At 40.4% G+C, this 26646-nt stretch overlaps 1 protein-coding gene across 2 annotated transcripts in view; it reads right to left on the bottom strand.

Moving 5' to 3' along the window:
* The window catches only part of Odad2 (outer dynein arm docking complex subunit 2), a 158238-nt gene that overhangs the window by 50751 nt on the left and 80841 nt on the right, over positions 1 to 26646 (bottom strand). For both annotated transcript variants that reach the window (XM_028873095.2, XM_037206385.1), the window contains one exon: positions 18625 to 18739. In XM_028873095.2, the coding sequence (XP_028728928.1) occupies positions 18625 to 18739 (115 nt within the window). The remainder of the gene's footprint in view (positions 1 to 18624; positions 18740 to 26646) is intronic.

The following is a 26646-nucleotide window of genomic DNA, read 5'->3' as shown; positions in this document are numbered from 1 at the left end:
GGAAACCTCATTAATATTAAGGGCTCACTTCTTACCAGAAAGCATGGACACATGGTCAAGGCGGTGGACTGGGAAGACACAGGCCCACATTCCCCCATGAAACAGTAAACACCGGTACAGAGTGACGAAAACAAGCCTGTTGGAGCTCTGGAAACCAGTTCAGAAATCTACAGCAAAGAAGCCATTGCCAAACCAACGGAGAGCTTCTTTCAAAGGGGCACACTCACTTGCTCTCCCCTTTCCCTGGTGGAGCACATGCCATCAGGAGACCACAGTTCAATTCTTATGGCCAGCATAGAGACAGTGGTCAACACTTGGGCTGCAGGCTGACTGAGAGATTTCTACCTCATTTGACTCAGAGCTGTGACAGAGCACTGCGGCCAAGCCAGGATCTCAAGTGGTGGAGGTTACAGGGGAGACGGGAGGTGCGTAGAAATTGCTGGAAACAGCCGGGCAGTGGTGGCGCACACCTTTAATCCCAGCATTCGGGAGGCAGAGCCAGGCGTATCTCTGTGAGTTCGAGGCCAGCCTGGGCTACCAAGTGAGTCCCAGGAAAGGCGCAAAGCTACACAGAGAAACCCTGTCTCGAAAAAACCAAAAAAAAAAAAAAAAACAAAAACAAAAAAAAAAAGAAAGAAAGAAATTGCTGGAACCACAGTTTCACAGATATCTCAGGGTAAGACTGTACAGGCAAATGGAGACAACAAAACATGCATGACTACAAGAAGAAGTGGGAGTGAGGCCCTTTGGGAAACGCAGATATTTAAAAACAGCTGAGTATATGTGATACATTATGTACAGAGGTGCAGATCAAATATATGACCACAAGAGACGCAAGAAGCTTGATGCTTTTGTTCTGGGCAATCCCAGGTTTCTACTAATTGGTAATGTAGTACATATTGTCCAATCCAGTCTATAAATAGTTTTAGCAACTCCTGTTTTTCAAATATTCAATTTGAAACAAACATACAACAATATACAAAAAATAGGAAGGCATGAATTAGCTAAAAGAACAAAATAAATGTCTAAAAACCAATTCTAAAGAAGCAAATGCGTCAGACTGACTAGGCAAAGGTTTTAAAACTTAAGTATACCCAAAGTAAAAATAAGAGCTAGAGGAAACCAGGAAAACTGTTAGAAAATGAAAATGTCAGCAAAGAAATAAAAATTCTTCATATGAAAGGAACCAAACAGAAATTCTGAACCTAAAATATGATTCCTGAATGGAAAAAATTCACTAGTAGAGTGTAACATAAGCTTAACGGGCAGAATGGAACAATCAGGAAGTAGAGACACACTTGGATTTATAATGTCTGAACTTCTAAGGGTCTCACTCCAGCTTCCTGTGGGCATCCATGCTTTGTCATTTCCATTTGCCTGTGATGCCTGTGAAACATGGTCCCTGTGATTTCTGTACACCCCCCATGTTGACTCTGTGGCTTCTGCCACTGTTATCCTGACTTGTCTATGGGGCTCCATCAGAACTCACCTGAAAAAAATTGAGTTAAAGAAGAAAAAATGATGAGTGTATGAAAGTGACACTATCTGAAGAATTCTTGGATGAAATATTACAAATATAAGGTAAGATACACAAACACGGAAGTCAAAGAAGCATCAACAAGACACACAATATTCAAACTGTTCCAAGACACAGAGTTTCCAAATGTGGCAAGGGAAAGAAAACCAGTTAGTCACATGCAAGTGACCTCAATATGAATGGCTCTGTTGTAAAATATTATTTTAAGGTGTGTTACTTTTGTTTATGCTGCATTTGTTTAACTCTGTGAAACTATATTACTGTGCCTGTCTAATGGTCTAATTAAAGACCATTTATTACACCTGATGGTCTAATAAAGAACAGAACGGCCAATAGCAAGGCAGGAGAAAGGATAGGAGGGGCTGGCAGGCAGAGAGAACATATAGAAGAAGAAATCTAGGAGGAAAAAAGTAGCCAAAGAAAGAGGAGGACATCAGGGGCCAGTCTCCCAGCTGCACAGCCAGCAACAGAGTAAGAGTGAAAGTAAAATTACAGAAGTAAGAAGAGGAAAAAGCCCAGAGGCAAAAGGTAGACAGGATAATTCTTTTTTAATATTCTTTTTTTTGTGATATATATTTTTTATTTTACAATATCATTCAGTTCTACATATCAGCCATGGGTTCCCCTATTCTCCCCCTCCCACTCCCTCCCCTTACCCCCAGCCCACCCTCCATTCCCACCTCCTCCAGGACAAGTCCTCCCCCGAGGACTGTGATCAACTTGGTAGACTCAGTCCAGGGAGGTCGAGTCCCTTCCTCCCAGACTAAGCCAAGTGTCCCTGCATAAGTTCCAGGTTTCTGACAGCCAACTCATGCAATGAGCACAGGACTTGGTCCCACTGCCTAGAAGCCTCCCAAATTGATCAAGCCAATCAACTGTCTCACCTATTCAGAGGGCCTGATCCAGCTGGGAGCCCCTCAGCCTTTGGTTCATAGTTCATGTGTTTCCATTCATTTGGCTATTTTTTTTTCAATAATTGAGGAAAACTGAAATTTATTATATGCCACAGTCGTCCTAGGGACCTCCATGCTATATATATAGCCTCTATGGTTCTATGGGTCGTGGTCTGATTGTTCTTTATTTTATATCTAGAATCCACCAATGAGTGAGTACATACCATAACTGTCTTTCTGGGTTTGGGTTATCTCACTCAGGATGATTTTTTCTAGTTCCATCCATTTGCCTGCAAATTTCATGCTTTCATTGTTTTTCTCTGCTGAGTAGTACTCCATTGTGTTTATGTACCACATTTTTTTCATCCATTCTTCCGTTGATGGGCATCTAGGTTGTTTCCAGGTTCTGGCTATTACAAATAGTGCTGCTATGAACATAGCTGAGCATGTATCTTTATGGTATAAATCAGCATTCCTTGGGTAGATGCCCAAGAGTGGGATGGCTGGGTCTTGAGGTAGTTCGATTCCTAATTTTCTGAGAAACCGCCATACTGATTTCCACAGTGGTTGTATAAGTTTACATTCCCACCAACAGTGGAGGAGTGTTCCCTTTGCTCCACATCCTCTCCAACATTGGTTGTCATTGGTGTTTTTGATCGTAGCCATTCTGACAGGTGTAAGGTGGTATCTCAGAGTCGTTTTGATTTGCATTTCTCTGATGATTAAGGATGTTGAGCATTTCTTTAAATGTCTTTCAGCCATTTGTAGTTCTTGTTTTGTGAATTCTCTGTTTAGCTCTTTAGCCCATTTTTTAATTGGACTGTTCAGTACTTTGATGTCTAGTTTCTTGAGTTCTTTATATATTGTGGAGATCAATCCTCTGTCAGATGTGGGGTTGGTGAAGATCTTTTCCCAATCTGTTGGCTGTCTTTTTAGACAGGATAATTTAAAGCTAAGAAAAGCTGGCTAGAAACAAGCCAAGCTAAGGCCAGGCATTTGTAAGTAAGAATAAGCCTCTGTGTGTGATTTATGTGGAAGCTGGATGGTGGGCCCCCAAAAGAGCAAAAACAACCAACAACATGTCTCTACAGAAGCCTCCAGTAGAATGACAGAAGAGATACATTTAACACAATAAAGGGTAAATCTGTCAGCTGAAAATTCTATATATGGCAAATAGTCCTAAAAGAATGACATAAATTTTGTGAGAAGACAAAGTGGAGTTATATGTCATTGAAATTAAGGTACTATCATTCAATTTAATGTCATTACTGACAGGAAAACACTTATTTTTGCTATTTCATTGCTTTTCTGTGTATGTGTGTTTTATAGCTTTTCAACTCTTGTTTCCTTAGTTACTTCTGTCTTTTGTGTTCAGCTGACTATTCATAATGATATATTTTGATGATTTTCTCATTTGCCTTGTGCATATTTTATATTTTCTTTGTGGTCACCATGGAAATTGCATATCCTCTTTTAATGACATGTAAATCCATTTTGTCTTCTCACAAAATTTATGTTATTGGTATTACAAATATCCAGGAGTGTGCATTGACAATAATATTCTGCATGAGTTTTCAAATCTTGTAAAGAATAAAAGAAGCAACACAAAAAATAATTGCTTAAAGAAAAATGCCAAGATGGAATAACAAAATAAGCCACACTCCTACAATATGCTACATATAAGACATCCATTTGAGATCTAAAAGCATTCAAAAGTTGAAAACAAAAGCTTAGAAAAGGATATTTATGAAAATAGTAGACAAGAGAAGGAAGGGTATATTCATCAATAGATAACAAATATACCAATCTAAAACTGTTGTGAAAGACAAAAAGAATATGGGACTGAAGAGATGGTTTTCCAGAGGACCCAGGTTTCATTCCCAGCACCCATATGGTGGTTTACAACCATCTGTCACTCCAGGTCTAAGGCTACCTCCTTCTGGCCTCCATATGCACCAGGTAAGCATGTGATGCCCAGACACACATGGAGGTAAAACACACCAATACATGTAAGGATAAATATGTTTTTGGTGGGCTAAAGAATCAATTTAATAATCGATAAGATGTAATAAAGAGAAACTTGTATTCAGCAAATGTCAGAAGTCGGACATATGTGAAGTGATTATTGACTGACCTGAAGAGAGAAAAAGCCACCTCCAGAGAGTAAAAGTGAGGGATGTCAACACTGCACTTTTAATCATGGGCAGAACTAGAACAATGATGATAATGACAACGAAGGACATGGGACTTGAACTTGTGTGTGTGGTACAGCAAGCATTGCACACACAAGCAGGATGTATGCGTGTCTCAAGTGCACAGTACATGTTCTCCAAATAGGCCACGTTGGGATAATAAGAAAGCCTTTAAAATGTTGAAAGCCTGAATTCATATGAAGGATCTTTTTAAACAAAGTGGAATAAACAAAGAAATATCCTGCTGGAAGAAACTGGGAAATTCACAATTATGTGTAAATTAACATTTTTTATATTTATGCATTTATAAATAAGAAGACATCACAAGGAAAACAGAAAAATACAGAGAACACTGAAATCAAGAGCAAGCTATTAAAAAGATTAATAAATTAAAAAACCATGAGTTTGACTAAGAAAAATCATGAGTTAGACTAAGAAGTAAAATCAGTAATGAATGAAAGGATATTAGGACAATTTCATAGAAATGAAAAGGATTAGAAAAGAATATTTTGAGCAATTACATGCCAACAGATTGAACATAACATACCTACTCAAAATGGATAAATTCCCAGGAACATGCAACCTAACAAGACTTATCTTGACAAAAACTTGAATAGATAATGACCAAGGAGACTGGAAAAGCATTTTAAAAGTGTCCTAAAGAGAAGGGTACAAAGGCTTTGTGGTGAACTGTATAAGATGTTCAAAGAGTTAAAATGAATTCTTTTAAAACTCTTTCAAGGAATGCAGAGAGAAGGAATATTACCAAGCTCACTGTGTAAGGTTGGCACTCTAGTAGCAGAGCTGCAATACTAACATATTCATAACATAAACAATCCTATCCAACAGGCCAATAGCTCTTATAAATACAGATGTAACTGCAATGAAGTTCTAGCACACCTGTGTAGAAAAGTGGTAGATCACAACAACGTGAGATTTATTCCTTTGTTGTGATCAAATCAAATAAATCAAAATAAATATGTAGAATCCATCAACAAACACAAAGAAGGTAAATGCAGACATCATCCTCCCAACTGATCCAAAAAACAAAAATAAAAGCATTTGCCAAAGGTCAATGCTCTTTCATGACTAACAGAGCCAAAGCCCAGCCAGAGTAGACAGAGAAGAAACTATCTCAAACTAAGAAAAGGCCTCTATGGAGAACCCTGCAGTTCACATTTGTCAATGATAAGACACTTCCCCTGAGGCCAGGAACAAGAAACAGACACCGGCTTTCATCAGTTTCATCCATCAGAGCATGGAAGTACTCGTAACAATGAGGCAAGAAAGTCAATCAAAATTACCCCAATTCGAGGGAAGGAGACAAGGTCTCACCCACAGAACTGAGGACCAGTGAAGAGCTGCTCAGACTGACACCTGACTGAAGTTGCCAAGTGACAGGACAAAGGAGTATCACAGCCATCAACCACCTGTCCATGCAACAGGAGAATTCATTAACTGGAGCAGTCAACCATCTCACATGAAAATCAGGACAGCATTTCTGTTTATGACAACATCAAAAAGAATAAAACTTAGTAGAGAAAGGCAAATTAAGTCCTGTGTTTATGGCCTAGAAGACTTAACATTAACATGTCAGTTCTATACAAAGTGATCTACAGACTCAGTATGATTCCATCAAACTCCAAATACACTGCCTGGGGAGATGGCTCAGTGGGTACAGGGCTTGCCACACAACAGTGAGGACCTGAGGTCAACTCCCCAGAAGCCATGTGTGCTGGTTTGAATAAGAATGGGCCCCATAGGCTAGTATATTTGAAGGCTTAGTTACCAGAGAGTGGTACTATTTGAAAGGATCGAAAGGATTTGGAGGTGTGGCCTTGTTGAAGGAAGTGTGTCACTAGGGGAGAGCTTTGAGGTTTCAAACCCATGCTAAGCCCAAAGCCTCTCTCTGCCTATGGATCAGGATGTAGCTCTCAGATACTGCTCCAGCTCCCGCCAGCATGCTGCCATGCTCCCTGCCATGATGATGATGTACTAAACCTCTAAAATCAAACGTTTTCTTTTTAAGAGCTGCCTTGGTCATGGTGTGTCTTCACAACAATGGAACAGTGACTAAGACACCATGTAAATCTGGGTGTGGCAGCATACATCTGTAGTCCCAGTGATCATGAGGTGAGATGGGAGACAAAATCAGGAGAACCCACAGAAGATTGTGGGCCAGCAAGCCAGGCATGTGAAACAGCAAACAAGATGGAAGACAGGGACTGATACCTGATTTGACCTTTGATGGCCACATGCATGCCTTTGCCATGAACACACATGTACATACATAATCCACACACAGCATGCATAAACACACAAAAATTTAAGATCAAAATCTTAGTAACTGTTTTTGAGATAGATAAATCAATCTTTAAATTTATATGTAATCTTAAGGGGAGCTAAAGAAACCTCAACAATCTTGAAAAAGGGGAAATGGAGATTACCTATTTCCTGGTCTCAAAACATATTACAGGGCTGCAGTCATGGAAGCATGAAGGCGCACCGCCATAACAGCACATGCAGACAGAGCAGAGTCCCGGACGCAAACCTGCTTGCTGATGTGACATTTTTTGACATGGTATTTAGACCATCTCATGATGAAGGACAGTGTTTTCAACAGAAGGTGCTGAGAAAACTGGATATACACATGCAGAAGCAATGAAATTGCTCCTCACCATCCACTCTAGCAAAAGTGAACTCACAAATAGATACAAATCTAAGCATGAGACCTGAAAATAAAAATCCTAGATGCAAAAGTCACAGGTTCAATGTAGCCAAAGTCACTAGCACACTGAGCTAGGTCTACATGCATTTCAGAAGGACCTTCCTTCACATTTGATAAAGGTATTCCAAGCAAGTGACTCAAACCTTGTTCATTTCTCTTTCTGTTTTCTTTTTGAGACAGAGTCTCTCTATGTAGTCTTGGCTGTCCTGGAACCCACTATGTAGACCAGGTTGGCCTCAAACTCACAGACACAGCCTGCCTCTGCCTCCCAAGTGCTGGGATTAAAAGTGTGCACCATCACACCTGACAAATCTTGTTCATTTCTGGAAAGGCAATGTATATAAACCTGGACTTCTACATTTATGAAAAGAGGCCAAAAAACAAATTGCCAGCCTGTGGTCACTTATTGGATAAAATTGAGTCCTTAGAGAGACAGGGATGGACAGACGTCTGTGAGTAAATAGTGGGAAAGGGGAAGTTGTTGGAACAGAGTCCTTGGGCAGAAAAGCAAATGTGCCAGGGAAGAACAGACTTAGCCTGAAAGAGAAGATAATAGCCACGTGTTCTATGAATACAGCATGCCATTCTGAACTTATATGCTGTGTGTGTGAATGTCTTCTTTCAGAAATGACTGAAATGATTGAAGGATAGACTAAGTTCACAGATATTAAAATACAAGTAGCTCCCACCCATGGGTAACACACTCCCTACAGATTCTGTAACAGAATCCCTGTCAGGGAGAGGAAGGAGAAATTTTGAGAGACTGGTGAAGCCCAGGCAGCAGCAGAAATAAGCTCACATGAGATTATTCCTCACACTGACACACTGATCCAGCTCAGACTGGTGATCTGGGTGTGACTGCATGATTCTCTCTAGCAGCATGCAACAGGGAAGTGTGTCCCCAGGGTTGAGGGTTTCCAGGCATGGGCAATGGGCAGAAAAAAGGGTAAGTGGAGTGGAGGTATGTGGAATGGAGTCAATGCAATGATACATCATAGATCTAAGGTGCCCAAGGAGGGAACTGAATGAACACAGGAAGAGGACAATGGCCAAAGAGCACAGTACTCAGCAGACAGCCCTTTGCTGGGGTCAAAGTGCAACACAGGGTCCCTGGGGTCCTAGTCAGATGTCTGTGTCAGTGCATCTTGACATGCGCAGTTTCCGATGGGGACAAGCACCATGTGAAATCTTGAACATTTGGGACTGGGTTGGGCAGGATGATAACATCAATGTAGACATAATGGTCAATTTAATAAAGAATCACCACCTATGCTCTCAAAATTAAAGGGCAAGTGGTTTTGTAAGTGGGAAATGGTGGGCACATGACTTTGCATGTATTTGTATATACAGTACCTGTCAGGAATTGGTTATTTGTGTAGACTTGACTTCCTGTTGTAGCAACTCCACTCATTGATAGACTCCCAAGTCCATCATAGCTGAAAAGCAAGAGGTGTGTATGATGGGAATCCAGGTGAAGGTGCAGGCAAACTTTATAGCAAGTGGCTCCTCCAGCCATCTCTAAAGATGGTCTTTTCAAATGTTGAACTCATAATGCATATTAATGTTGGATGATAGGCTTTTTAGCACCTATACTTAATATTTGCTGTCGTGTTCTCACCTGAAAATCTGCTATACACACACACACACACACACACACACACACACACACACACACACACACACAGAGAGAGAGAGAGAGAGAGAGAGAGAGGGATGGGGGAGAATTTTAAGGATTTTGGAAGCTCGGGGTTCAGAAGAGGAGCATCCTTAGAAGTATTTGCTAAGCTAAAATGCTAGCAGAGCCCCAGACATGTGTGTGGGACATCACAAGGCCAAAGCTACTCAACAGAGGCTTGGCTGTTTTTAACGAGGCTGATCCTTGTTAGCTGTGCATTCTGTGGGCCAAGCTCGGCCGCGTCAAAGCGCCCAGCTATGTTTATATAAAGCGGTGGGCTCAGTAGGAAACGAAACCCTCCACAGGCCTTCTTCGGGCTCTCCCTGGCTCCCTGAGTGGCCATGGCTCATTGGGCATCTGAAGTTAAACAGAGTGATGTCACATTCCTGTCCTGTTTGGTCAGCTGTGTTCTGTCACACCTGTGGTCAGGAAGCTGGCTCCTTCCACACTCGGGGCTCAGCATTCCTGGCTAAAATTGCCCAGGCATGTCTTCTAGCCTTACAGAAATTAACTTCTCCTTGGGGGAGCATACACCACAGTCTCTCATTAGCTTCTCAGTTGTAGCTGCTCCTGATGTGATTGTAATTGAAAAGACTGGAGATTGTTTTCCCCCTCCAAGATCAATATTCAAAGCTAGACAGAATCTTCTAAACAAGTGGCAAAATAAGGTTTAAGCAGGCTGTGAGAACAAATGATCTCATGGACACATTACAGATCTGGAGTTTCCTTCCTGATTCTGTAACTGGCTTCTGTATGGTTTATTCTGAAATAAACGTATCTGTTTCCTATCTACTGCATGCAGATTTAGCTATCATAAATTAGTATGAATTACATAATTCACACTTTTATAGTGCTTCTTATGAAAAGTAAATTTATTCAAACTCATTCTTTCTTGTTGAAAACTTTTAAAACTCATTAATGGAAGGAAACTGAATTAAGAAAGCCACTTTAAATATTGCCTAGTGACATCTTTAAAAGGCAACTGTTTAGAAAGAAACAGAGTTCTTGTAAACATTGTCCAAAGGTTTTAAGGGATTGTTAGTGAAGACACAATTCTACATTCTTTCATGGACTCCTGTTACTTTTCAATAGCATACTCTGTATACCATGTGCACATGGCGCACAGAGCATCAGCCGAAGAGCATTTTGCTTAAGAACTAAGAATTGAATACATGTGGTCTGCCAGGCTCAGTGGTTGATGTCTTTACATTACAGCTTCATAACACCAAACACCTGTTCATCAGCTGGGTTCCTCTCAAGACGTGTTTGCTCATGCAGCTTGAAGGCAATGGCTCTCTACTTGCACTTACAGAGTTTGAAATGTATTAGTCTGCAGTCAGCTTTTAAGCTTATGAAAGGGAGTAAATAATATCACTCAGAGGTCAAATCTTAGGATCTCTGTGGGTTGTTTTTTTTTTAAATTGATCATAATCAGAAAAAAATTCTAAATCCCCATGTGGAAAACATTATAAATAATAAGCTTTTAAATAAAACTCCTTAAGAAAGTGTGTAGTGAATGTTTTGTAACCAGGTAACTTTCATAGATTGAAGAACACTAAGTAGCTGACCCCCTGCCCTAAACATTCATTCATATTTAGACAGGCTGATTATCTCATGCTTTGAATTTTCAATCACATGAACAATGGGTAGCAAATCAATCAGGAAAATATGTTTCATCTAGAACATTATATCTCTAAATTATCAAAACCTATTAAAGTCTTACTTTTCCAAATGACAAAGCAGTTTTAAGCTTTGCATTGAGACAGTTGTGTGCTATTGAAAAGGTCAGTAGTTTTACTATTACTATGAAAATCCAGCACACCATTGGTTTTATGTACACAATAACCAAGTGATGGAGGTAAAGGGGAACTGCTGGCGTGTACCATAAACCACTCCCTCTGCTATCCAGGACTCATCACTGAAGACTTTGATTCTGGGCTCTGCTGATGGGCCACTTCATGGAGAAGCACATGTAAATATTTTCTAATAAGATGTAAAACATTCACTAAAAGCAACTTTTACATCTTAGTTTCTTAAGCAATCATCTGAAAACTGTGTTCTAATGTATATGTACTAGCAATACAGAGACAGGCAACATCTGTTTTGAACAGCTATATCACACCATGTTCACACCCACAGACACTGTACATAAGACTCTTAGGTTTCATGACATCTGAGCTGGGTGGCTCGGTCCCTGACATAGCAGTGACTTGGCTGAAAGCAGGCTAGAGCACTTTCAGCCCCTTTTCCTGGACTCTGATCTATGACTGACAAGGACTGGCTCCTGCAGCCTTACTGTCAGGGCCATGAATCCAAACAATGAAGTTACTAATTTCACAGTGCTATCAAATCCTGTAATTCAGGGTTAGTAAATCGAAAATTGCTCATAAAAGCATCACCTGTGAAAACTGAGAAGCGAGTTCCTCACCAAACGAATAAAAGAGAAAGTCTTCCCTGATAGACCATTGAGCCAGAGCATATCTAGGTGGGAATGGGAGGATGCAGGAAGAATCTGCTAGGCTTTTTCCAGAAGCCTCATTTTACCACAAACTAGAAGCCCTGGTACACTTGAGCAAAGCTCCTTGCCCATCACTCAGGATTTATGATCTCCTCAGCAAAAAATTTCAACTCATCTAAACACAGTAAAACAGTGTACAAAACTTTGGGCAAAAGTGCAAATCTGGGTATGATCACATGGAAAAGTTTGGGATGGAGAAATAACAGAGCAGAAGATACTTGTGTATATTCACAATAATGTGAGTCTTGGTCCACATTACTTCAGATACCTCAAAGGTAGTTGATTGGAAGATGCACTGAGTTTTTGTTCTACAAGACATGTTCCTGGGGAGCGAAACCCAAGTGTCTGCTAATGAAACCCAGATAGTTTTACTTTTTCTTCATGAAAGAACAGTCTAAAGGCTCCGATGAAATTTTGTTTCACTTCACCTCACTCTGTTTTTAAACACTAGACACTTGATTATGTAAGTAAATAATGGCATAACCATATGGTGAAACACTACCAGCTAAAGAGAATTAATGATATAAAAGCACCATGCAGTCCCACACCTGTAATTCAAGTACTCAAGAGGGTAAAACAAGCGTACTGTTAGGAGTCAGAGGCCAGCCTGGGCAAGAGAATTCATTCTTGACTATGAAAAACTTATATTAGTCGCATCTCAAGTGCTCAACAAGACCTCCATCTAATGGTTGCCTTATTTGAACATTGTCTTGATAGGGCCTACATCTAATGGTTGCTGTATTTGAACAATGTCTTGATAGGGCCTGCATCTATTGGTTGCCATATTTGAACAATGTCTTGATAGGGCCTGCATCTATTGGCTGCTATATTTGAACAATGTCTTGATAGGTCATATATCTAATGGTTGCTGTATTGGAACAATGTCTTGATAGGGCCTGCATCTAATGGCTGTTGTATTTGAACATTGTCTTGACAGGGCCTACATCTAGTGGTTGTTGTATTTGAACAATGTCTTGATAGGGCCTGCATCTATTGGTTGCTGTATTTGAACATCGTCTTGATAGGTCCTACATCTAATGGTTGCTGTATTTGAACCTTGTCTTGATAGGGCCTACATCTAGTGGTTGTTGTATTTGAACATTGTCTTGATAGGGCCTGCATCTAATGCTATACTTGAACAGTGCATTCTCTTCATTGCAGGCAGTTTCACTTGCTAAAACTTTCTTAGACTGTGTCTTGACTGAGATCTGTAGACATAATAATATGCTATATATTTTTTAATATAAATGTGGGTTCTTTCCACCTTCCTCCCTGACATAGTCTATACCCTATGACTGAATAGCTCTCAGCCTCAGGAGAATAAATTGTGTAGTCAAAAGATGCCAAGAATAAGACCAACCCAATGTTCACCTTTTGACCTGGGAGAGGGAACCCTCACAAATCTCAGACTCTTACACATCAGGGTACTTTCTTTTTCCAACTTCAAGGGCCAGACCTCCCATGCTATACCAATGGTTTTAAAACTTTCCCTCAGATATCTCTCAATACATTTTCTGAAATAAAAATTTATTCTCATTTATTTTAATATCTAAAATGTTTTATCACAAATTTAATCAAATATATATGTGGTCTATAGCATTAATATTTTGACTATGAGTTTAGTTCATTCAAATTATATAAATATCTATGTCCCTGTCTATAACACAATAAGAAAAACCAAGGCCTTGTTGAAAGGACTGAACTAATAATCTGCTGGAAAAGTCAGACTTCACATTTTTAAATTCACATAATGGCATTAAACTAGATCCTGTTAATAACTTTCTAACTTCTTAATTCAGAACCAAAGCCAGATCTATGATTGGTAGAGAGACATACGCAGGAAGGCCATGTGTTTGCTGCCTGGATAAGGATGTGACTTTCTTGGTAATTCTTCCCAGAAGATTCTTGCCTTTGAGCTCACTGGACTAACTAAACAAGTGAAAGACCTTTTTGATAAGAACTTTAAATCTCTAAAGAAAGAAATTGAAGAAGATATCAGAAAATGGAAGGATCTCCCATGCTCATGGATAGGTAGGATTAACATAGTAAAAATGGCAATCTTACCAAAAGCAATCTACAGATTCAATGCAATCCCCATCAAAATCCCAACACAATTCTTCACAGACTTGGAAAGAAAAATACTCAACTTTATATGGAAAAACAAAAGACCCAGGATAGCTAAAAGAATCCTATACGATGAAGCAACCCTTGGAGGCATCACCATCCCTGACCTCAAACTCTACTACAGAGCTATAGTAATAAAAACAGCTTGGTACTGGTATAAAAACCGACATACGGACCAATGGAATCGAATTGAAGACCCTGACATTAATCCATGCACATATGAACACCTGGTTTTTGACAAAGGAGCCAAAACTATACAATGGAACAAAGAAAGTATCTTCAACAAATGGTGCTGGCATAACTGGATGTCAATATGTAAAAGATTACAAATAGATCCATATCTGTCACCATGCACAAAACTCAAGTCCAAGTGGATCAAAGACCTAAACATAAATCCAGTTACACTAAACTTAATAGAAAAGAAAATAGGAAGCACTCTTGAACGCATTGGCACTGGAGACCATTTCCTAAATAAAACACCAACAGCACAGACCCTCAGCACAACAATTAATAAATGGGACCTCTCAAAACTGAGAAGCTTTTGCAGGGCAAAAGACACAGTCAATAAGACAAAAAGACAGCCAACAGATTGGGAAAAGATCTTCGCCAACCCCACATCTGACAGAGGATTGATCTCCACAATATATAAAGAACTCAAGAAACTAGACATCAAAGTACTGAACAGTCCAATTAAAAAATGGGCTAAAGAGCTAAACAGAGAATTCACAAAACAAGAACTACAAATGGCTGAAAGGCATTTAAAGAAATGCTCAACATCCTTAATCATCAGAGAAATGCAAATCAAAACAACTCTGAGATACCACCTTACACCTGTTAGAATGGCTACGATCAAAAACACCAATGACAACCAATGTTGGAGAGGATGTGGAGCAAAGGGAACACTCCTCCACTGTTGGTGGGAATGTAAACTTGTACAACCACTGTGGAAATCAGTATGGCGGTTTCTCAGAAAATTAGGAATCGAACTACCTCAAGACCCAACCATCCCACTCTTGGGCATATACCCAAGGAATGCTGATTCATACCATAAAGATACATGCTCAGCTATGTTCATAGCAGTACTATTTGTAATAGCCAGAACCTGGAAACAACCTAGATGCCCATCAATGGAAGAATGGATGAAAAAAATGTGGTACATAAACACAATGGAGTACTACTCAGCAGAGAAAAACAACGAAAGCATGAAATTTGCAGGCAAATGGATGGAACTAGAAAAAATCATCCTGAGTGAGATAACCCAAACCCAGAAAGACAGTTATGGTATGTACTCACTCATAGGTGGATTCTAGATATAAAATAAAGAACAATCAGACCACAACCCATAGAACCATAGAGGCTATATATATAGCATGGAGGTCCCTAGGACGACTGTGGCATATAATAAATTTCAGTTTTACTCAATTATTGAAAAAAAATAGCCAAATGAATGGAAACACATGAACTATGAACCAAAGGCTGAGGGGCCCCCAGCTGGATCAGGCCCTCTGAATAGGTGAGACAGTTGATTGGCTTGATCAGTTTGGGAGGCAATTAGGCAGTGGGACCAAGTCCTGTGCTCATTGCATGAGTTGGCTGTTTGAAACCTGGAACTTATGCAGGGACACTTGGCTCATTCTGGGAGGAAGGGGCTGGACCTGCCTGGACTGAGTCTACCAGGTTGATCGCAGTCCTCGGGGGAGGACTTGTCCTGGAAGAGGTGGGAATGGAGGGTGGGCTGGGGGTAAGGGGATGGGGTGGGAGGGGGAGAATAGGGGAACCCATGGCTGATATGTAGAACTGAATAGTATTGTAAAATTATATATATATATATATATATATATATATATATATATATATATATATATCCAGATTCATATATCAAATGACTGGACACTTTCACCTGAACAAAAGCAAATTCACTATCTCCCTCCAAAGTCACATTCCTCTTGTGTGTGGTGAAGCTTACAACATGGGACAGTGGTCAAAGAAAAGCAAACCAAAGCCATTTCGATATCTTTGTTGACTGCCTCTCCACAGCCTCCTCTTCAGGTACCAGTTCTGACTATTTCTCAGTTATTTATTCTTTACATCTGATCTTTGAGTCACACTGCTGTTGTATCAGGTCAAGTTCTAATTATTTTCATCTAGGCTGCTGCAATAGCTTCATTAGTCACCCACCGATGTATTTTCAAATTATCCATGCTCTCTTAAAATTCTTCAAATGCAGCCGGGTGTTGGTGGCACACGCCTTTAATCCCAGCACTCGGGAGGCAGAGGCAGGCGGATCTCTGTGAGTTCGAGGCCAGCCTGGGCTACCAAGTGAGCTCCAGGAAAGGCGCAAAGCTACACAGAGAAACCCTGTCTCGAAAAAAAAAAAATCTTCAAACGCTCATGGTACCCAAATGTCTCCCTTCATATGTCTCTCTTTCCTCAGAATAGGTCAGAAGAATGTGAGGTTGCAGATTCAGAAACTAAGTTGGTGGTGATGGGGAATGAACAGAGAACAGGTGACATTCAAGAGAAATGGGTTGAGGGGAATGCTCTCCAAGAATTGCTCCAGACTAGGTTTGGAGTCAAGAGCAGAGGGCTGGCTGATGCTTACAGTTTGAATGGAGTTCACTTTAGGCTGACAGCACAGAAGACCAGCCAGACATTCAGGACAGATGATTGCACAGAAATTCTGGCTATGAAAATAATGGTTTCACTCAATCCTAGTGTAAGTAAGATATATATGAAGATTTGGGAATGACATGTATGAGAAACAGGACACAATAGACATGTAATAACATCATGAAGCAAAAATGCTATATGTAAAATAGTGTCATACAATCGGTACCAGCAAACTCTACATCAGACTGGATAATTTCAATGATCGTTAGGAATTAACTGGTCCTCTCTTCCAGAAAAGGGGACAGTCTTGCACGCATTACCTAACATTTCTCCCATTGCCTACAAGTGCTGGCACTTGTGAATCTTTCCAATTTAGAGAGTGTCTCACTTATGGAAACTTTCCAAAAAATAATGACTAGTCCTTCTCCTGAGTTAACCCTCTTTCTTCTCATGTGTCTCCATGTTCTGCTTTCTTTTTACTTCTGCTCGCATTCTTGGTTATTTACTAGACTTTATCTTCCAGATAATTATCTAGACATATCAACTGTAGGAGTAATTATTCATTCTACTAAATGAATTGTTTTATAAAATACTGTTTAAAGCTTTTCTGAGGTAAGACCTCATCTCACAGCCCAGGCTGATATATAACTTGATATCTAGTCTAGGCTGACCTTCAGCTCATGGTGAACCTCCTGCCTCAGCCTCCTCAAGCTTTGGAATTACAGGTATGAACTATTATCCTGGGTTTATTTTGCCAAGTTATGGTTACTTTAAAAAGAAAACTTTCCTTATTCAAAATTTTTTGTTATAACAGTCTCTATGGACATAGTGTTCCCCATTAGACCTTTCCAAGGATAATTAGTTTTTTAAATTTTAAATGTATATTCTGCATTTTACATTATCTCTGTGGCCTCTAAAGTTCATAATACTAGTTTTGGTTTGTCTTTTAATACCATTAACATTCTTAAATACCTGGTTATTGCTTTAATATTTATGAACATTTATGAATGAAGGACTGGGATGACAGCTGAAGAAGGAACTGATAAGAATTATCCTACAAGTACATGTACTAATTTTTAACCAATAGGCTACTTTCTTGCTTCCTAACTAATATTTAAACTTTATATTAAATTTCTGTTTGCATTTTAATAGAAATCATATCATACATCTACTGCAGCTTGCCACTTGGCTTACTACATTTGTGAGATGTGGTAACACTGATGAACACATTACTTAAATAAATTTATTTTCTATTGCTGTGCTGTATAATATAATATGAATAGACTATTATCTTATTGTCCATTTTCCTCTAGGTGAACACTTGAGATCATTATCATTTCTTCATTTATTTCTGATGTGATAGAAATATGAATATGATTGAATAATGATTTTGTAGCAGCAAAATCAAAATCCACTCGTAGCAAACTTCACAACTCATTTTTCACATTTAGGTCACACTAAGTTTTTTTTTTTTAGAAAATATTCAGTGGCAAGAGTCTTTTAAGAGAAATTGGAACCCACATGGCAGCTCTACAGCTCCAGGGGATCCGACATCCTCACAGAGACAAATGTGCACATAAAATAAAAATAAATAAATAAAACACTTTAAAAAAGAGAGAGAAATTGGAAAACGTGAAGTAAAGGTGAGAGAGGCAGGCTGGATTTGGTGGCACATACCTAAAATCGCAGCTACTCAGGAGGCTCAAGGAGGAGGATCCCAAGTTCAAGGCCTGCCTGAATGCTGAGGTCAGCCTGCAACTGAGCATGCCTCTATACCGAAACAAAATGCAGAAGAGTGCCTCAGTTGTCGAGAGCACTTTCCTAGTGTGCATGAGACTCAGCTTCCACCCCAGTGCCGCCAAAAGAGAAAGAAGCAGGCTGAAAAGAGATCTTTGAAGAAAATATCAAAGTGTACAGATGAAGACTAAAATAACTAATAAATAGATTCTTCCAACAAATAAACCTTTGATCCTGTCATTAATGTTAAGAAAAGTGACCTTTTCAGGAACACCTTGCTGTTCCTGCTGCTGTAACCCCTGGGAAAACAGCCAAGGTCCCCCAATTTGTCCTCTCTGTAAACAACGGAATGCAACGCGGTGCGGTCAACTTTCTCATTGCCTCAAAGACAAGAGCAAGACGACGTTGCTGTTACCTTTGCCTAGTTTCATGTGACATTTTTCAAAAGACCAGAAGAAACCATTGCTGGAAATCACTTTAGCATAAACATTTAGTCTTCTTTTTCTACAAGATCAATCTGACCAAGAGTGAGTCCAAACAAATTAGTAGTTGTGCCGACTACTCAGGGGCTTAGAAGTTCTAGAACAGACAGGTTTGCAATCCCTTCTACCTTGGCATTTTCGATGCAGGGACAGAGTGCCCACGCTGCACTGGCCTTTACATCTGGATGTGGATTTTTGAGCAGGGACCACAACAAGCGAACTCCATCTAAGCGATCAATTATCCTGTGGAGAAGGCAGAGACAGTAATGTGAACCGTAATCAGTAAATGAATGGGAAAATTCAAGTGGCCCCCTTAGTCACACAATTCTAGTTTCTCCCCAGACATTTCTGCTGGAATGTCTTTTGATCAATACTCCCAGAACAGTGGGACGTACATACTATTGAATGGTCAAGCCCAGTGACTTCGGTTTTAATCTTTATGACCCCGAAAGCACGCTGCATAATAATTATGATTCACATAAACTAAAATCAAGCCACACAATGTCTCAATTAGCTGTCCACAGACTGTTACCTCTATGTAAAAAGTACTGGTTCTTTCACATAATAACTTCTAAATACTCTCCAAAACAAATATTTATGCCTCAGAGTTGTACAGTTACCTTTTTTATTTGGTCTGTGTTTAATTGACTTACCCTAAGGTATGACATATTTTAAACTCCTCCAGTCCTAATCTAGCATTAGGAATTAAAATCATCACACTACAGTGCATCTTTTGTTGGGCATGCATAACACATAACTTGTTTTCCATGTGCTCCCTTCCCAGCAAGCCCAGCCCAGCAGACCATGTTGTAATTACTTAAACATACTGTAATCAAAATATCTTCATGACTAGCTGAAAAATGGATTATCATCAGAGCCATCTCTGCACCATCTGTCTTCTGTTTATGTGTCAATCAGTCCAGGGAACATAACCTTGCAACAAGGTCCACAGAGTGCTGGGGGTGGAGGGGAAGGCCAAACAAACCTTAATGCCCTTCACAAACACGGCTTTGTTCACAAAGATGCATTAAATAGAAAGCAGATGAAGGAAGATAAGGACCATCACAATTCCTTCGGCTTTTAATCTCCGGTTCAGTCGAACACATGTAGTATTTAGCCCTCAGCAGAGTAAATTCTGCTAGCTTTTAAAATGCCATTCAAATTCTTCCTTTATAATTGACATTTTAAGAAATCTACATTTCTTGATTACTTGAGATGAGTTTGCCAGGGGAAAAATATGTATTATCCAATATTCCCAGGTGGGTTATGGGCAGCTTTGTGAGAGGGGTGATGCTAAGAGCCTGTAGCAAGAGAGAAACTTAAGAAAGTAACTCCTCTCACTGCAGAGATCGCTCAGCACTGAAGAATCCTCTCTGCTCTTCCAGAGGATTCAATGTCCATTCCCAGTAACCAAGCTGGATGGCTCACAAATGCCTGCCTGTAATTCTAGCTCTAGGAGATCCAAAACCCTCTTTAGGAACATATCAACCCATAGACACATAGGCATTCACGTAATTAAAAATAATTAAAATTTAAAGTAAATCAAATAAGGAGGAAAGCAATCCAGAAAGTCACTCTGTGTCTACCTCTAGCCTCCAAATGCACACTGACATGTGCACACACAGGAACATATACACGTACTGTACAAATGCATGCACACATGCATGTGCGCACACACACGCGCACACACACACACACACATACACACACACACACACACAGAGAGAGAGAGAGAGAGAGAGAGAGAGAGAGAGAGAGAGAGAGAGAGGGACATCCTTTTCCCCCAGACAAAATTTTACAATTACCTACAAAAATTCACTGTTCATTTCATTCCAGAGACTCAGGAATTCACCAGCTGCTTCATCGCATGGAGTATGGAGTATGGGTTGTGATCTGTTACTGATGTCTTAAAAGACTCGGAAGAATGGGAGTGAGAGCATGGTATGATGAAAATACCACCAAAACCATTTGCACACGTGGGAACAGGGTCAGGAGAAGTGAACCCCACAAGTTAACTGTATCGCTCCTCTGTTCTGTCCTCAGCATGGGACTGCTGACTCCCAGGGATTCCTATGTCACTCACTTGCTCCTGGGAGTCACTCCCTGATAAAAGCTCTGCTGGGAACCTGCATGCCTTGACTTGATGTATTCAGCTTCTCTCCATTCGCGCTCCCCTGAAAGCATGTTCGGAGCTTCTGCGTAAGCTCCCAGTGAACAGCGACCCAGGCAGGGATGTGCATTCTGCCCTGATACCACCTTGTGCAAGGCTCCGTTCACCCTGCTCAGCAATTCACAATTACCTCCGATGGCTTCTGGTTGCCTGCGTAGTATTAAAGCCCTGATTCTGAGTTCAATAATTGTTTTCAAGAAAGGATTTATTTCTTCCAGTTCTCTTATCCAAACAATTGCTCATAAAACTCTACGACTATTTGCTAAACATGAAGGATTAGGCACTGAGAAATAATAAATACATTCAACTCTCATTACCAGGGTTTGTTGTGTGCCCCAAAGTCAGCACAAACACCACATGAGCAAATACTGAATGGCTGGACTGGTGAGAAGATGAGGCCTCTTCCAGTGAGCCTCTGGCCCGAGCGTTTTCACTAATTGATCAGATATACGCTGTTCTATGGATGCTTGAAAACTGACACCTTACTGAATAGACATTGTACAGCACCGTAACTCACACTCCAAAGTCACCAAACATAAATGTTTGAAAGGCCCATTACAGCTTCCTGGTGCTTGCAGATTCTGAATGGTACTTCAGGACTCTTTTTATGGCCATTTGGTGACAATGGCATCACCAAGCCCAAGCACAAAGATGCGCAAGTATGGGGTAAATAGAAGTCAAAAGAACATCCGTTAACAGGATAAGAGCTGAAGGAAGAGGGCAGGTTGGGGCTGGACATCTTGAGACGCACCTGTCATCACCAGCACTGGGGAGGCTGAGGCAGGAGGACTGTGAGACCCCCCATATAAAATTAACAATTAAAAAAAAAAAGGCAGAGGCCCACCTTTCCTGACCTTAGCTAGAAACAGGCTCTGGACAGCTCAGAAATTTTCAGAGTTCTCCTGTGTCCAAACCTCAGAGTATAAAAATGAAAGGCTATTTATAACTTTTAAGGCCTTTTATTTTATTTCTAATTATGGGGGGTAGGCACAGTTGAGTGCACGTGTCCATGTAGAGCTAGAGCTACAAGATGGTTGAGCCAATGTGAGTGCTGGGAACTGAATTTGGGTCCTCTCCAAGAGCAGCGTAACCTCTTAACCACCGAGCCCATCTCTCCAGCTCCTGTGACCTTTATTTATAAATAGAGTAGAGGAATTCACCAGATAAGCAGGACCGGCTGTGGGTTAATTGTCCTTCAGAAAAGTACAGTCTGGTGAAGGACTAGGACTGCTGCTGTAACAAGTGTGTGCATATGTACCTAGTGGACAGAGACATCCTGTGTCACGGCCACAGAAAAGCTGCTCTCCACTAACAGTGCCAGTGGGAGCTGGTATCCAAGGCCCGTAAGAAAATCTGACTTGGAAGGCTGAAGTAGAAGGATCTGGAGTTCCAGGCTAGTTTGGGTTACATAGGAGACCCTGTCCTCAACACAAATATAGGAAAGTAAAACAATACAAACAAACAAACAAATCTCCTTTTACAGGCCTCTGACTTCCTGTTAAGCTTTTGGAAAACTCACCCTGCTTTTCTGGAGCCCTAGTCATGTGTTCTCTCCTCAAGCACTAGGTGACCTCCCTGACAGAGACATTCTATATGGCTTGCCATGCCCAGGCCTGTGACCACAGCCTGAGGATACTGGATAAGCAGATCTGAAACAAGACAGTCTTTGCTTATTTCTTTTTTTTTTTCCAGTAAACCAGAAAAGTCTCTCCCAACACCAGTGCATTCCTTCAAAAACCTCACACTCACAAGGCACATGGTTCCATTCTAACCAGCAATGTTTTCATTCGAAATTGTCTCTAGATGGAGCACATATTTAGGTGGAGTTTCCTTGCAAGTTTATTGCTTCTCGTGTAGCAATGATGGCCTCGCAGGCAATATCAATTTCAGTGACTACCCACTTTCCATGCACTTACCCCCTTTTTTTAGCTCTTAAATTTGACTGCCAGCTTGCTCTGAGTTCACTTCCAGTGGTGCTGGCTCTCCTCACTCCTCATTCTTCTATCAAGGGGATTTTATCTTCATCATTTGACATCATAAAAACAAAACTGACTTCTGCATTTCCAAGATCTTCTACTTTACCACGGAAATCAAACTTCTGGCAGAACAGCAGCTCCAGGGAGATAACTCGATGTTCAATTTCTGGCTTCTTAAAAATTTATAGCAATACTGGGTTTGGTGGTACGCACCTGCAGCTCCAGTACTTGAGAGATGAAGGCAAGAGGCTCAGATGTTCTAGATCATCTTCAGCTACATAGAGCATCTGAGGCCAGCCTGAAGTACATGAGACCCTTCACAATCCATGCCCCAGCAAAAAAAAAAAATGGACAAACAAAATGCCAAAATTAGAAAAAGATGCAGCTGGCCTTCTGTGTTGTGTTAACGTTACCAGGACTGGAAGATGTCTGGCTGGCTTCCGTGCCCACCGAGGCCACAGATATAAACAATGGTTTTGTATCATGGGGCACGGGCAAGGCTATTGGTGCTTTCTGGAGAAACCAATGTATTTTGAAATCGTAATGTTGCATGTTTTGTAAAAATGTCATGGTAAGAGATGCCTCATCATCCTGCCTCCAAAGGCAAGCTTATCATTTAGTTATGCTGGTGACCCTCCTCAGAGTTCTGTGAAGTAAAGACAGTTCTCTTTCCTGGTCTGTCAGCAAACCCCTGACAGACACTGGCCCAATAGCCCTTCTGTACTGTGTAGCACTGGCATTTGTAATTCTCATCTAACAGAATGCTTTTATTGGAAATTGTGAAATAGAGGCTTTTCCCGGTTTCTCAGCCTGAGCAGCTGACATTCCTTAGTTTCCCCTCATCAACTACAGCTTGCCCAAGTTCCCCAGAATCGACGTTCTAGTGCCAGTTGTGACTACTGCTGCAAGCTGACATACTCTCTTCCTTAATTCTTCTTTATTACTTACGTCTCATGTTATGAAGTCTATCACTTATTTACTTTGTGATTTTAATCTTTAGCATATCTTCAGAATAGACTTCCATGCCTCCAAATAACATATTTATTTTCCTTTTTTATGCCTTCCTCTACCCATAATCTACTAATTACTTGAATTATCTTTAAGCAGCTATTTCCCCTACTGAAAAAAAATCATTGATTTTATCCTAAAATTTAATAGCTAGTTATATAGACAGTTTCGGCTTTACAAATTTATATATGTATATATACATACACACACACGTACATAGTACCATTCCCCGGGCATTTGACTCCTGTTTGTTTCAAGTCCCTCACTTTTTATCTGCTTTTCCTCTTTGATGTTCAGTGGGGATCCCTTTAGTGGTCTGTAAGTTCACAACACCTTTTCTTGCTGTGGCCAGATTGCTTTAACCCCATCACATGAATTCTTTATCTCTAACAGTGTTTTATTAACCTGGAATTCCTATTTATTCTTTACACATGGGGGGTGCGTGATGCAGAGAGTTTAATTACACAAATGTCTAGTCAACAAGGACAGGGGATACATATTCAGGAGGTTATGGAGTTCCTACAGGTACAATTAAACCTCACACAGTCCTGGCAGAGAGGTGTGTGTGTGTGTGTGTGTGTGTGTGTGTGTGTGTGTGTGTGTATTTGGCTTACCTATGGATTATCCATACCTCTGTGAATTTTGGAGGGACACAAACATTAAGTCTGAGGACATTAGGGATAAAGAGCTATGATACACACAAAAGCTGACCTCTCAATAGAAAAAGGGCAAGAAGACACCAGGACGTTTATGAAGTATGGGAAGAAAATTATCAAGTTAGACTCCCATACCTAATAAAAAAACATCCTCCAAAAGTGACAGTAAAGTGACACCCTGGCCCAATCCTACAGCCACTGTGAGGCAAAGCAAGCAGTCATCTGGAGTAGAGGGCAATGTACCCTCAGCCTAGCACAGGTTAGACCGAAAGCGATGCTGTGGGAATCTCTTGGGGGTAGGAGGAAATAGTCATGAAGTTTCAGGTTCTGGACAGTGCGGTTAAAGCCATCTTTGGAAGACAGACAGTGGGGAAGTAAGTCTTGAGTAACGGAGAAGATGTTGCTGAGAACATACAGAGAGGTGATGATAGCCTGGGTACTGTGGAGAGTGAGGCCATGTGGAGCAGCCTGGCCTGGGGCATCAGACGCTGAGCAGAACAAGGTACCAATGGCTGGACAGGAGGCTAGAAAGGGCATCTAGCACCTGGACAGCTCATCATGGTGCTCATGGTGTGAATGTGAAATGTCTCCCAAAGGCTTGGTCCGATGAACGGTCAGAGGTGGGGGTTTGGGAAAGTGACCAGTTCACTTTCTGACCTAACTGATGCATTAGTCAATTGACAGGTTGGTAATTTGACAGCTTTGTTGGGGAGTAGTAGAAAGTAGGAAGCGGGGGTCCATTTGGACAAACTAAATGACAAGGGACATGTCCTTGAAGGGTGCCCCTTGTCCCTAGGACCCTCTCTTCTCCCTTCCTCTGCCCCTCCCTTCCTTGACATCTCCTGGCACCATGAAGCAGCTTTGCCCCACTGCACTCCCTGTGCTGGGCTGATGTATTTCACAATAACTTCAAAATCAGGGGAGACAGCTCCAGAACCTGGAACTAGCCAAAACTAACTTTTCCACTTTCAAATTATTTTTCTCAGGAATGTTGTCACGACAACAAAAACCTGAATAACTTAAGGATGAGTCAGTGCCCCAGCAGGGTGAGTAGAACATCTGCAGAGGGAGAGGACCTCAAAGATGGAAGATCTGAAGTGTGGAGAAGGAGCAGAGGATTGGACAGGAGGCTTCTTAGTGGGCATGGAAAAGAATTGCAAACGGAGAAAAAAACTACAAAGAAAAAAATCACAATCTATAACTGTGATTAGAAAAAAAAAAGGTACAAATCCTTTTTCAGGAGTTTGTTACAAAAAAAAAAAACAAAAAAAAACAAACAAACACTTTTTTTTGTTGTCTTTGTTTTTGAGACAGGGTTTCTCTGTGTTAATTCTGGCTGTCCTGGAACTCACTCTGTAGACCAGGCTGGCCTTAAACTCACAGAGATCCACCTGCCTCTGCCTCCCAAGTGCTGAGATTAAAGGCATGCACCACCACCACCCAGCACAAGAAAAATTGTAAACAATATAAATATAGACTGAATAATACATTTAATCTGGTTGACTTGACATTTTTTGTTGTTGTTGTTTTATTTAAGACCCCAGGGTCTTGCCTATGCTAGGCAAGTGCTCTATCACTCAGCTACATCCCAACTATAAGCAGCATTTCATAAATGATATATAAAACTACAGCAGAATATATAGTTTCCATAGTGTAAGTGTATATTTACAAAATTAGACCTGGAAACTATAGCTAAAAAAGGAAAAAGCTGAAACCACAGAAAATGTATTTTCTGCCCTTATTGTATTAAGCAGAAATTGATAACAACAAGGCATATGGAAAACACTGAAAGTTTTAGAAATTAAGCAACAGTTGTTAACGTCTATAGGCAAAATAATAATAATAATAATAATAATAATAATAATAATAACCAAATGGAGGCATTAGAGAGATCAAAGAGATAAGTGCAGAGCTGTGTTTATTATAGCACTGTGTATAGTGGTTAAATACGAAACCAATGTAGTCTCCATCAGCTGATGACTCTTTCTTCTGATTGAGAGCACTTGTTCCTCTTGCAGAGGACCTGATTTTGATTCCCAGCACCCACATAGCAGCTCAGTACCATTCATAACTCCAGTTTCAAGGGATCTAACACTCTCTTCTGAACTCCACATGCACCAGGCACCCATGTGGTGCATAGACAGACATCTGGGCAAAACCTTCATACACAAAAAAGAAAATAAACCTAAAAAAAATTAAAAATAATTATCCTGACTTCATCACTATATATTGTTAGATCATCATACTATACCCCATAAACATTTACAATCATTATATGTCCATATACTTTCTGAAACCCAAGGATTTTACATAGAAAATGATGGTAAACATTTTTCAATT

The sequence above is a fragment of the Peromyscus leucopus genome, chromosome 5 (genome assembly GCF_004664715.2).
Source record: "Peromyscus leucopus breed LL Stock chromosome 5, UCI_PerLeu_2.1, whole genome shotgun sequence".
In the NCBI taxonomy this organism is placed as follows: domain Eukaryota; kingdom Metazoa; phylum Chordata; class Mammalia; order Rodentia; family Cricetidae; genus Peromyscus; species Peromyscus leucopus.
Note: the sequence above shows the minus strand (reverse complement) of the source record. Positions and strands in the feature narration are given on the sequence as shown.